This window comes from Hippocampus comes, unplaced genomic scaffold (assembly GCF_001891065.2).
Source record: "Hippocampus comes isolate QL1 unplaced genomic scaffold, H_comes_QL1_v1.1 scaffold57, whole genome shotgun sequence".
Classification (NCBI taxonomy): domain Eukaryota; kingdom Metazoa; phylum Chordata; class Actinopteri; order Syngnathiformes; family Syngnathidae; genus Hippocampus; species Hippocampus comes.
This window is the reverse complement of record NW_017805039.1, coordinates 2307636-2321707: the sequence shown is the minus strand read 5'-3', so window position 1 is coordinate 2321707 and position 14072 is coordinate 2307636. Positions and strand designations below refer to the sequence as shown.

Sequence of the window (14072 nt, the reverse complement as noted above, 5' to 3'; positions counted from 1 at the left end):
ATACCGCTCTTCGAGACACCTCGATTCCTCTCTCAGCTCGTCACAACAGCGCTAATAATTGCCATTCCGCACAGAAGACAAAGAATCTATGATCATCAGCCCTGTTATTCGGAGCTCTTGTAACGCACATGATAAAACAAAGACATGGAGGGAGAAAATGAGAAGGTGCGACGGCATCGTCAACAGTCATGGACGACGTTGCAAACGAAGAGCATGAGTAAATGAAATCAAAAGGGGAGAAAGATAAGCGATGGCAAGCATGACAGTGGCTCAACGATGCGTGTGGAGCGTGCATCACAACTGGCCAATCAAAGTGGATTGTTGTGTTACCACACGACATTTGCATGAATCACGCAAATGTAGTATTACAGTAGTGACGTGTGAGCATGTGTGCGGTAGAGGCTTGTGGGTGCTAATCAGCACTCCAGTTGCACTTATGGCTCAATACTAATCACCTACACACACACACACACACACACACACACACACACACACACACACACACACACACACACACATATATATGTACAGTACATAAGCTTACTGTCAAATACAATCGCACGGTTATAGACACACACACACATGCTAGAAGTAACATCAACTGTGTACACACACACACACACACACACACACACACACACACACACACACACACGCACACGCACACACACACACCATTACAATCACACGTACACAGGCCTACAGTCTGTAACTCACACACTCTGCTTTGAGTCACAGGCAGCCACTCTCAGACAGACACACACACACGCACACACACACACACACACACACACACACACACACACACACACACAAAATATCTTTGTGGATCAGTGCCGCCACTGTGTCATTAATACTAATTTGCATGAATGCTGAGAAAGCTTAGAAGCCTTTTCTAATCGCAGCCCACCCACCCACCCACACTCTCACTCTCTCTCACACACACACACACACACACACACACACACACACACACACACACACACACACACTATTGGTTGCCCAATTGAAAAGCAATTAGGCATCAGGTTGTGCACTAAAACGAACACCAAATTTCAAGCTTTTACCAGACTTCCATGCAAATGAGTCACCCTGGACAAACTCCAAAAACTCTTGTTCGTGTGTGTGTGTGTGTGTGGGTGTGTGTGTGTGTAAAGAAAAGGCAAAACACGCAGAGATTACAAGAACGGGGAAAATGATCAGAATACGCTATACGAAATGAAACAACTGTGAAAGACCTTGCGGAGAAAAAGAACAGAAAATGTGAATAGTGGAATGAGATAAATTGACAATACAGTATACCGGTACAAAAATTTGACTATGGCAACAAGTGGGGAATTAGAAAAAACTAGAACATGACTAAATGAGACCGTGGGACATGACCAAATGAGAAATAAAATGATTTAGATGATGGGAACATGACAATCTGATAAGACGAGGAGTATAAGATGAAGTGAAGATGAGTGTAACAGAATGTGGGGAAAGTATATTCCACAAAAAGGAGAGGATGGGCACAGCTTTTTGCATTGCCGGCCTCATAGACCAGCTCAGGAGATTTGTTTTGGAGAGTAATCCCCCACCTCCCACCCCTACGGTAACAGAAAATCTCATTATAAACCTCACATGACCTTTTTTTGTTTTTGTTTGTATTTCATCCCTGGGATAAACACAGTCGGAAACAGAGCTCACATCTGGAGTTGGAGTTCTAGTTTGCACATGGATCAGGAAATGGCGACGAGAAAGATTTGCATTTCTGTGGTCTTTTGAAGAAATGCACTATTTTCAACATGGCGAGAGATGTGGTGCACCCCTCCTCTGTGGTAAAAATCTGAACGAGGGGCTAATGCTTGTTATTCACTTAATTTGAATGCATTGCTCTGAAAGCAGATGGTCACCTGCGGGCCACAGGCTTGGAATCCCTTCACTAGACCCCAGGATTTAATTATGCCACCCAGGAGCCAAATATTACAAAGAATATTACAATGGTCCCTTGAAATACAAGTGACTTGAATTAAAAGTTTTTTTTAAGATAAAAGCCATCGTTATGCCGGGTTTTTTTTTTTTTTTGCCTTGACTTTGAGACATGCACGTTGTATGATGGCAGCGAAGTCAAGTCAACTTTCTTCACGACAAGCAGCACTTTGGCAGAGTGAACAATCTTACTTCAACAAAGAGAGGCTTGAGGTTGTTTCTTTCTCACTCCCTATAAATTAAAAACGAAACATAAAACAAACACAATTACACATTGTGTGCATAAACCAAGCACTGGCCTTGCTTCAGACATATTTGTTTAGCTTAATGCTAACAAATAAAGCATAACTCCTTAGACTGGCTCAGAAAACTAGCATACTCCTCGAACTCATTAAACAATGGATATTTGAACACAAATGGTGCTTCAATACATGTAGACAGACAATACAACAATATATTCAGAGTCATAGTCTTTATCCTCTTCTAAGAATGACTATTACCGCTACTTATAGAGATGAAGGCCATCTCTATGTATCGTGTATCAATGTCTGTACTTTTATAAAACACAATACAATCCAGTGCTGTTTTTGTTATTGAAAAAACATGAACATTTGTGTTATTTATATTGTATTAAATTAAATTTTTAAGAGACAAAAGCTCATTCTGAAACAAATTTAAATGCGCGTTGATTAAACCGGGTTGCCCGTGACACGCACACTTGGGGCGCACCACACTTTTGGCAATCCGTGCACTTGACCCTGAAATGTAATCGCGCCACTTAAACAGTGGCTTGTGAATTTCCAGCTTTGTTCGGACACATGTGGCATCAGTTAGCGAGGTCGCAACCCCGCCGCTACAACCTCTTGAACCCCCCCTACTCAAAATTCCCCAAGCAGCATGCGGTCTAATGTTAGCCAATGAATCACAAATGTCTCGGCCAACTCGTGACTCCTTCCACCCGAGGGACACATGCATACGCATATATAAATATACACAGACACACACACTTTATCTATTGTTCTAATGCGACTCTTGAGTCATGTGTTCAGACACAGGAAGTAGGCGGGTTAAAAAAAAAAAAGGGGCTTACTCACCCGAGGGAGTCGTTATCTCATTTGCTGCACAGCTAGCTCTCTTGCACCTCTGGCCAAGTCTGAGGAGGAAATAAATATCTCAAAATGGTAAATTAAACCTCCACTCCTACACGAAATTTCAGAAGTGTCTCAAAGTTTTGTTTTTATGGCAAGTCATCAAATTTGGCCGTCATGCTCGGATCCACATGCTATGGCAACTGATAATATTATTCGCAATTTGGAGTTTTCCACCCATCCAGTAGAAATGCTCCAAATTTGGTATGATGCATACATCTAGTTTGAGTGGGTCAAATTTGATAGAATGGGTGGAAAATAATCTCTAAAACAAGTGTGACCACTGGAACTGAACACATTTATCTAAAATTTCACCAAAAATGGCTGACTTCCTGTATCTTTTCAGATATGACTTGTTAAGACTTTTTTGTGGGTCTATTCATGATAGACTCTCCGACCGAATTTCATGTCGCTCGATGAAACTGGATTCTGGGGATGAATTTTCCACTATCAATTTTTGTCAAGTCATCAAACGTTGCTCCCAAGCTGTGTCCATGATGGCCAAAATTCAAATATTTCCTAATTTTGTGTTGCTCATCGGTCTAGTGTGGTTGAAATTTGGTGGCAATCATCGAAAAAACGTAAACATATCTTGGCCAAAAATCACATTCAAAAATATACAAATAATCTGACTAAAATGTCCACTTCAAATGAAGCAAAATGGTTTCCTGCCTGGATTCTTGAGACTTTTTTTTTTCAGGTTTACCCATAATAGCCGTGTGCCAAATTTCACATTGCAAGATGCCAACAGCTTGTTCCAAAATCCGTGACAAGATGCTCCTGTCATGTTTTCCGCCTCAGAGAAGACAAATTAAATCAATAGCGGCGATATCAAGTTTCATACTTGGGGAGTTGTCACTCATGTCGTCGCCGGTCCCCGCTTCATAAAATATCCTGTTCCTCTATCAGAGTGGCACATTGTTTCAGAATAACAGATGAGGTTGGTCAAGCGAAATGAGACACTGCTGCAGTGTTTTTCCATAAACTGGACTTGTTGAATTAGGCTGACGCTTAATAAACTCTGACACACTGGTGACACTTTGACAGCCTGCTGCGATTCTGTGCCGCCATTAAAATAAGTTGCGATGTCTTGGAATTCTAAAACAGTTTGGGCTTTAATACATTACTTGGAAAAGTGTTTGGAAGAGGAATTTGGTTCACGATAAACGCCTATTTTGTTCAATGTATACATCAGAAGCACGGTGCTGATGTTTAATAAATACCACCATGACAATACATACCGTATTTTCCGTATTGTAAGGCACACACCAAAGCATTAAATTTTTTCAAAAGCTTTATAATCTGATGCGCCTTGTATATGGATCAATATTCTGATTTCTTGGATGGAGTATTTTAAATGTTCTGTAAAGCGCTTTGTTTACAGCTGCAGCGGTTGTGAAAGCTCTATATAAGTAATGCTGCATTGTATTGTATTGTATTCCCTTTAGCATAGCTCCATCTAGTGGATGCATAACGTAACCTCAGCCACGATTGCAGCTTCTATTCTATGCACCTTATAATGCAGTGCGCGCTATATATGAAAACTTTTTTTAAATCAGCCATTCATTGAAGGTGCACCTTATACGCCGAAGCGCCTTATAGTGCGAAAAATATATTTAATGGAGAGTTTTGTTGAGTCAGTCAGTTATTTTGGCGGGAAATAAAGTTTGTTTTAAAAATTAAAATGAAACTTGATTCTAGTCTTTTTTTTTTAAATCCCGACGCCCCAAAAAATACACATTTTTTAATTCGCAAAAGTTTCATTTTCTACTCGTTTACTCTTTCAGTGTTTGCATTTTTTTCTTGTAGGATTCCAACTTTAATATCAGTGATATCATCCTTTTGGGTTTTTTTTCAGCATAGCACGAATACTTTGACTTCAAACATTTTCAGTGGCTTGCATGTAAACATATGTATAAAAATCTATCAGTTAAACTTGCATATTATTTAGTAAGTGAATCCAAATGTATTGGCCTTCCAAGTCGGTGCACACAAACGCTTGAAAATTGGTATTAAATTTAGTTTGTTAAGTTTTTGCCACTTTTCATCTTGCTTTCAAGGTTATTCCGCACAAAAACACACTTCTCCAACAAGTCTCATCAATCAAGTGTCAGGTATAATTAGCCACTGGATGAGCCCGGGTGCGATTAATTATCAGTGCTTCCTGCTTGGCTGGTCATGTGACCAAGCGGGGGCCAGTGAAATGACCCCAAAATCCCAATGGAGGGAAAGTTTCTCAGGGAGAGTTATTGAACATCAAGGGCACATATGGACGCCAAAGTTGCCTTAAAACTATTCAAAATGGATTTACAGAAGTATAACAAAATTTTTTTATTATTATTATTACGTTGTACAACCTTGAAGTGAACATTTTGCTGGATTTTTGTCACAGTCTGCATTGACAGCCTGACTGTCAGGCAGTCAGCTACACCCGCTCCCGATTTAAGGCTTTGATGACGAAACAGCGTGTCATCCATGAAAGAAACGATAACGCTATCCCGAGAATCGCTACTTCCTTCCCCCACCATGTTAGAGCCATGTCACATTTTCCTTGGCTTACAGCACGACATGACTTGTCTTTGGCCCAAAACAAATTCCTCCATTTTGAAAGTGTCACTCTCTCTAATGAGAAGTCATCTGCTCCGTACCCTCACTTTGAAGTGGAATCTGTCAGCATTGATGTCAAAGTCATCAAGCAATTTTCAATTGTCCCTGTGCTTGGGTGTGGCCCATTTGTGTCTTACACAGCCCTCACCTCTTGTCAGAACTTCTGCTTTTTAAATTACCTGACAAAAAATACTGGAGTACACGGCGTGGCCAGCGATGCAGTCCATCAAGTTTCATCTTTAACTTCATCGTATTCCATTTCCGTGACTGTGAATGTGGTTTAAAACTGAACACAAGTTTCTTGACGGCTGCTCCTTTTGGCTCCATAATCACTTCCTTGTTATCACCTGACCAGCAGCCAATCGTACATCTGACTCTCATTGGTGTAGCGCCCTCTATTGTCTCCAGATAGAATTACATGTTATTCAAGAGAATTGCTCCTCACACTTTTGAAAAATGGCGACCATGGCTAAAAGGTGCATGCCAAAGTGACAGCTAGTGCTGCAGCACTTAACTGTGATGTTAGTTGAAGTTACATTTTAATCGAAACTTAACATTTATAACATTGGATTTATCTTTGCCTCACCCCCCAAAAAATCTGAATCTCAATGAGTTGTAAAGGGAAATTTTAATATTACTGTAGCTGTTTTTGTTAAATTTCTACTTTGATGGCATAGTATTAAAAGATATTGTCATCTAAAAAATAATGTCTGTCTCTAAATTTAACAGTTGACAGTTTTTGAAGTTGTTATAAATGTTCTTGTAGGGTGTGGGGTTGTGTTTGTCATTTGTCGAATGCTCCTTCTTCCTCATTAGTATTTCATTTAAATAATCAAATATTATAGATGTTACTGTTTATATTTTCCACCCTAAGGTAGTTATTTTTAAGAAAATCTATGGAGCATGTAATATTGTTTTTCACATTTCGACAGTTTGTAAAACCAAAATGAGAAATCTTGACCTTGAACCATGAATGCCCCCCCCCAAAAAAATACAATTCTCCAGGATTGTTTTTTTTTTTCTTTTCAGTTTGGCTTTTCACTCCTTCCTACATTAGATGCTACTTTCTTTTTGACTGTTATTTAAAATAAAAAGAACTGTCACTGGGGTTTGGAAGGGGGGGGGGGGCTGCTGGCTTTGCTCTTTGTAGCACTGACATTCACTTTCTTCATCCCGTCATTTTGTTTCTTGCACGGCGATTGATGGTCTTTTTAAACAAGAAAACACGTCAACAGAGAGCGACATCGTGTTTCCCACGAGAGTGGACTCATCTCTGTCCAACTACTAAAAACTAAGCGGCTAAATTTACAGATGGCCTTGACTGGATAATTAAAGGCAAGTCGCGTAACAAGACTGCTGAACATCAGGCGGAAAGCTTCCTTTTTTCTGAGCATCATCAATAATATCAACATTTTGTTTGCTTCCAGGCTTGAAGGATATTGGAGGAGAAGTCGAAGAAGATTGACACACGTGAAATCACACTCCGAGCATTCCCCTTGCCAAACAGGAAGTCACCTCAGTGGGGGCTGAGCTCCACTGAGAGAAACCAAAGAGAGAGAGAGAAAGAAAGAGAGAGCGAGAGGAGGTCGGATTTGACGATGATGATGATGATGCTGAGGGTGTTGCTGGTTTTAGCGGGACTCTGCGCCCTTTGTAGTCTGGCAACGGCGAGCCGGAGAGGACACGACTCCCTGGGTCACCGCTCCCACAGACACAGACATGCAGGTGGGAATTGTCAGATTAGGCCTCCTCACCCTTTCATGCACCTTGTAACCTGATAACATGATCAACTGTCCACTGTAGTATCCGCTGTACCTCAAAGGGTTCATAATTCGATAGGTGACTTGAGCTCGGCCGTTGTGTCGCTGTCAACTTTCGAGATGCCAAGAAAACATTGGATGAAGCTTAAATAGCTAAATGTCGCAATTAAAATGATACGTTTGCCGCTTCACCGGGGGCACTTTCTCTTTGTTTTGTCATTAAAACACGAGAGGCTACATTAGGTTATGAAGAGCACCGCCCACACATACTTTCTCACTCTGATGTCCAAGTGGGATTTCCGCTGGCGTGCTTTCCCGCATCCCACACACATACCTTGGCGCTAATCCCAATTGGGAAGAAAAAAAAAGAAAAAAAAAAAGACCCTCAGAAAATAAAACCTTGTGTGTTGCTGTGATTACATGGGAGACTCAATGCAATGTTTGTGTGCGTACGCAGGTCACACGTCAATGCACAGACACCGGCCCCGGGTGGGCAAGGAGGGTCAGGTGTTGCACAGGTCCAAAAGAGGTTGGGTCTGGAATCAGTTCTTTGTCATTGAGGAGTACACCGGACCAGATCCAGTTCTGGTAGGAAGGGTGAGTTGAGCCGCCGACAACAAGGTGTGAGGGGTGGGGGATGCAAAATCCATTCTCATCATTGATTTCAATTTTTATGGCTGCGGTAAAAGCCGGGGATTTATGTTGTGGTGATTTACAAGGCAATCGTTTCTTCTTCTGGGTATTTGATTTCCCACGGATGTTTGCATTTTGCCATATACAGGTAGAGTGATTTTAGTACTTGGATCAGTGTTGAGTATTGAATTTTATTTTTTTTTAATCCAAAACGGAGGTACAGTCAGAATCTTCTCTTTCGTAAATCGGATGGTACCAGTTGCACGAAAGAAGAAAAAAAAACCCGAAAAGTTTCATGCAAAGGTGGTCTTAGTGCAAACATCTGTCTGAAGCACGTACAACAAAAATAATCGTCATTTTAATTATTATTGTTCTTATAATGATTCTTAAAATAACATTTCATTTTATATTTACATTCTTTCAAATGACTTCCTTACTTCATTTTATTGTTTTGTTATCCCATTGAGGGGTTAAGCTGGCCTTAACCGAGAGCCTCTTTTCCTCGTCAAGATGCGGGAGTTGTGAGTGATTGGTGGCATCGCGTCTCAACAACAACAACAACAGAATCAATCAAAACGGCAACGAGTGAGATGACATGTAGCGAGCGTCATATTTCACACTCGGGCGCTTGGAAAAGACGAACAAGAGTTTAATTGAATCGAGGATATTTATCACTTGTTGGATGACAGCCATTTAAATCTCTCGCTTATTAGCAATACAGAAAAAAAAAAAAAACGGTTGTCCATCATCCAGAAAAAGGGCTTGGCTCAAATAAAACAATTTAAATGTGTATTTAAAAAAATATACATATTTCTCTATTTCATGTCAGTTTATTTCAGCCATAAAATAATCGCTGCTCCTTTTTCAACATGATCATTATTGATGTTGAATGTAATTATTTCAAATTCATTCAATGTGTCATCTCCTAACTTGAAGCGTGACATTTTTTTTGGTCGCTTTCCGCCTCCACGCAGCTCCACTCCGACGTGGACTCGGGCAACGGCAACATCAAGTACATCCTGTCGGGCGAGGGCGCGGGAACCATCTTCGTCATCGACGACAAGACGGGCAACATCCACGCCACCAAGACGCTGGACCGCGAGGAGCAGGCTCAGTACACGCTGACGGCGCAGGCGGTTGACCGAGACACCAACAAACCTCTGGAGCCGCCCTCCGAGTTCATCGTCAAGGTGCAGGACATCAACGACAATCCGCCGGAGTTCCTGCACGGGCCCTACTACGCCAGGGTGCCCGAGATGTCCAACGTTGGTAAGTAACAGGCCTACACAGCCGGATGTGGCCGGAATTGTTAACCATTGTGCTTGCGGTAGGGCTGCTGTATTTTTAATCGCTGGACTTTTTAATAAACAATATGGAATGCGATTTCAGTGCAAAACGAAACTTGAGCGAGCTGCTTACAACAATGGCCCTTATCTCTCGTTTTTTGCTGTACTTTCTTCTCACTCTCGTCAGTCGACTTTCGACTCCTGCTGAAGGGTGTCAATTCGGCGATTGGCTGATTGACTGTAAATATCGTCAAATAACGAGTTCATCTTATCGTGGCAGCCCAACTCGTGATCGCAATTAATTGTCGTTCCGACTGTCAAGGATTGTAGTTGGCTGAGCCTGTGAAGGATCGTATGTTTGCAGTTGTAACTGTTTAGTGATCGTAACGTAACAACTATATGAAGGCAGTAGTCTACCATTAATCGATCATCAAATTAATCGACGCCCATTTTGAAAATCGAGTACCCGGTAATCGCTTCGAACCATTGTTGAACTTACGATTGTCCAAATCCTCTGAACCATTGTTTGACTTATAATTGCCCAAATCCTCGAACTTTACCTTCTCAATGGGAAAAATTCTCCGATTTCTGGAGTCCTCCATGAAAGCACACTGATTATGTTTGTTTTAAATCAAAGTAAGACATTCGTAAAATCTGCAGTGACCAAACCAGTGACCGAATCAGTTTAAGAATTCTTGGGGAGTACACCATTAATCCCTCTCTTGGTGTTGCTTATTTGTTGTTTGTTTTGTTTTAGTAAATAAAAATAAAAAATACAACATACTCAGATAATTGGTTCATACAGAGTAATCGGGGGAAAAAAAAATGCACTTTCAGAGAAAAAAAAATTCCCGATATTCGATTGTGACAGTCCTATTGGCTGTTATGAATGTAAAAGACCTTGTAAATTCCATTCGTTTGGTTACTTTGGGGTAATTATTGACTTTTTACTGCACTGTGATTTTATCAATAGAAGGTACTACAGTATTTCGTCATGGGAAACATGACAATTAAACCTTTCATGCAGCCTGAAACGTGATAACATGATAAGCTGTCCCTGAAAGGGTTAAGTCTGTAATTTTGTTTTGTTTTGTTTTAAGTCTTTATCCCGACCTTTCAGATGAAAGCAAAGACTTCCTCAGTCAAGTCAAACGAGTCCAAAAGTCATTGTCCGAAAGTGAGCAAGTGACTGGCGCGTGTTAATGAAGTCCTTGCCGCAGCTCATCATGGTCGTTCTTCAGAATGATCGATTGTCACGGAAAGCTGAGCACAGGAAACGTCGGCTACACGACCGCACCATTAGCCCGTACATTAAAAGGAATCAAACTCCCGACAAGCTCCTGCGGCTCTCCTGCCTAAGAGCTTCCGATATTGATAGACTCCCCGGCCCCGATTGGTTGTGGTCGCGGAGACTCTTTAACGCCGTTGAAATTGTGGGCAGCCATTCCAAAGAAAGACGCTCGGAGAGGACATTTGAGCGATTGCATTTCAAGATCGTCCGACCATGTGAAACTTGAACGCTCGAGATCAGGCATGAGCAGGAGGTGAGGGCATTTTAAAGACAAGGTTGCTGTTTAACCTTTTCATGCACCCTGTAACCTGATAACATGATAAGCTGTCCACTGTAGTCACCGCTGTCCCCGAAAGGTTTAAAAGTAGGGTTTCAATCCTGTTTTAGCATTTCAAGACAGAGTTATGTTCGCATTAGGGTCTAAAGCAACTCTTCGGGGTTAAAGCAACTCTTTCATACCAGGTTTTCAAATTAAGGTTTCAGTTGGGGGTTCATACGAGAGTGAGGATTTTAAACTTGGGTTCAAAACCAGATTTAGAATCTCACGTTAAGGGCTCGGGGTAGTGTTTCAAGTCTGAGTAAGGGTTTCACCCAACGGTTATGGATTTAAAGTCACACTTCAAGTATGGGTTTCAAAACATGGTTTGGGTTTTAAATTAGGGTTTCTAAAATAGGGTTTCAAGCCAAGGTTAGGGTTTCTAATTGGGATTTCAAAATACTGCACAGATTTAAAAATGGGGTGGGGTTTTAAGTGAGGATTTTAAAGTAGATTTTAAGGCCAGGGTTAGGTTTCTAAATTCGGGTGTGGAGTCAGGATTATGGCGTTAATTCAGGGTGTTAGTGTTGGGAATCAAGGTCGTGTTAGGGCTTTCAATTCCTGTTTCAAAGAAAGGTTTTAAGACAGGTTTTCTGTTCAAACCAAGCTTACGGCTCTACATGAGCGTTTCAAAAGTACATTTTTAAAAAAGGTGTGAGGATTTCCTGTGAGAATTTCAAAGTAAAGTTTTAAACAGAGGTAGTTTTAAATTAGCAGTTCAATCCACGGTTTACTTTCAAACTAAGGTCAAGGTTTTAAATATCAGGCTTCGAACCGGGGTTATGGTTTCAAATTAGGGCTTCAAAGCAGGGTTTGGGCTTTAATTCAGGCGTTCAGAGTCGGGTTTCAAGCCAGTTGAATAGTTTCAAGCCATGGGAAGGCTTTCAAACTAAATTTAGGGCTCCACGTGAGGGTTTCAAATCTGGGTTAAAGTTTCAAATGAGGATTTCAAAGTAAGGTTTCAAGTCCCCTTTGTCACGTCCTCTCTGCTTGGAATCCAAATGCTTTCATTTCTTGGTGAGGACTGAATACCGCAGACGGGCCGCGTAGCAGTGATGCGCTAACGGCAGCATGCAGACTGACAAATGCAGCTGAGCGGTCTCCTTGCTACGCGTCGATGGACGTGCTCGCCATGCAAACATGCCCAAGCGCTGCTTTTTTATTTATTTATTTTGCGGGGGGGTGAATGAAGTCCACCGTATTTGTGTTTGGCAGGCACGTCGGTGATGCAGGTAACGGCGACCGATGCAGATGATCCCACGTATGGAAACAGCGCCCGATTGGTGTACAGCATCCTACAGGGACAACCGTACTTCTCCGTGGAGCCTCAGACAGGTGACCAACAAGCATGACATGCTGTACATACACACTCACAGGCAGACACGCATCCGACCACAATATTTGGTACACGATCTGCCCATTTGTCTCCTGTACCTACTTCACTTCCCACTGGGGCTGATTTTGATGAAACCCCTTCCAAAAGTAGGAGCCTGGGAATTCAGCCAAATTGGTTGCTGCAAACAAAAGCGACAGACTTTTTGTTCTTTTTTTGGTCATCAGTCCTTTGAGAATTTTTTTTTTTTTTTTTGGTGCGCCCTGTAGTGATAGGCTTGTCCACCCAATTTCCTGTTGATCAGCTAAACTGGTGTTAGCGCTAGGTTGCCCCCCCCCCCACCTCGGTTTTCTAACAAAAGTACGAGCCCTGTAAATCAGCCAAAATGGTTGCTTCAAACCAAAACTGAAGACTTTTTGTTCTTTTTGGGGCATTGGTCCTTGAATTGTTTAGGTGCATCCTGAAATGACAGTCATGCCCAACCAATTTCATGTTAATCAGCTATACTGATTTAACCCCCCCCCCCCCAACACACACACACCCCTCAAGCCTACATCATTGTAACAAATGTACAAGCCCAAGAATTCAGTCAAAATGGTTGCCTCAAACCAAAATGGCGTACTTTTTGTTCACTTGTTGGCATTGGTCCTTGACTATTTTTGGCGCTTCCTGTTATGATCAACATGTCCACCAATTGCATGTCTGTTGTCAGAGGCGTTTTTCTAACTTTCAATGACCACTTCTGAGTTTTCTTTGTAGTGAATCCTCCAAATAATTTAAAAAAACAAAACAAAACAAAAAAAACTTGGGCGCAATGCTCAAACCACATTAGATCGTGTAAACCTTGACAATTAGTGTCACCGTGTCTCGGGGATATGCTTTCAATTGGAAACCACTTGGTTGAATTCCCTCAGAGGAATTTCATCAACATCCAAACCCCAGAATTCACCCAAAATGGCTGCTTAACACCAACATGCTCAACTTTCTGTTCAGTTCTGAGTACGGCACCTTTACACCTGATGTGCTCACTGTTATCCTACGGGGTCGTCGTTTTAATCGGAAACAGCACCGTATCCCACCGCTGCCCCATAAAAACCAAACGCAGGCCTTCCCAAAAAATAAAATAAATAAATAAGATGACCATGGTATAAAAAGTCAGCGGTGCGTGGACTCAAAAGCGGTAAAAAAAAAAAAAAAAGAGCTGCATGTTCAGTTTGGCAGTTACCGAGTCCTGGCCTGACATTTGGACAGCGCGAGGTGATAACGGAGGGATGTGTGGAGGAGGGGGGGGTCACTCAGAGTAGAGATGACACTGCTTCACACACAGAAACGTCGAGTCGGTGCGAGTGGGGGGAGGGTGGACTGTTGGCGGGGTTTTGATGGTGGATTTGCGCAGAGTAAATCTGAGCTAATCAGAGCGGTGTCGGCCATTTGACTGGCGCGCATCCAAAGCTCACATTTCTAATTGGTTTGGAGATTATCAGCTTTGCGTGCTGTCTCTCTCTCACACACACACACAAAATCACTCGCACTTAGCCGGCCCACCGTGACCATAAACTTCAAAACACACCACCAGATTATCGGCGTTTGAAATGTAGAAAAATAATAAGTCCGTTTATTTAGCTTGATTGATTCCGAAGTCAAAAGAATGATTTCTGGAGGGCACATCACACATTGCAACCGGATGAGTCGGCTGCGGCCCGGTTGCCGAGGTAACACGCAAAGAC

The 14072-nt window shown here is 41.9% G+C and overlaps 1 protein-coding gene and 1 long non-coding RNA gene across 3 annotated transcripts in view; one reads left to right on the top strand and one right to left on the bottom strand.

The window, feature by feature from the left end:
* cdh11 (cadherin 11, type 2, OB-cadherin (osteoblast)) overlaps positions 1-14072 on the top strand; it is a 74462-nt gene that overhangs the window by 41880 nt on the left and 18510 nt on the right. For both annotated transcript variants that reach the window (XM_019864355.1, XM_019864354.1), the window contains 4 exons: positions 7154-7451; positions 7944-8083; positions 9094-9388; positions 12228-12347. In XM_019864355.1, the coding sequence (XP_019719914.1) occupies positions 7325-7451; positions 7944-8083; positions 9094-9388; positions 12228-12347 (682 nt within the window). In that variant the 5' untranslated portion in view covers positions 7154-7324. The remainder of the gene's footprint in view (positions 1-7153; positions 7452-7943; positions 8084-9093; positions 9389-12227; positions 12348-14072) is intronic.
* Positions 1-14072, bottom strand: part of LOC109512535 (uncharacterized) — a 131010-nt gene that overhangs the window by 115224 nt on the left and 1714 nt on the right. Inside the window, exon 3 of the long non-coding RNA XR_002167552.1 lies at positions 3066-3124. This is a non-coding gene — a long non-coding RNA (uncharacterized LOC109512535). The remainder of the gene's footprint in view (positions 1-3065; positions 3125-14072) is intronic.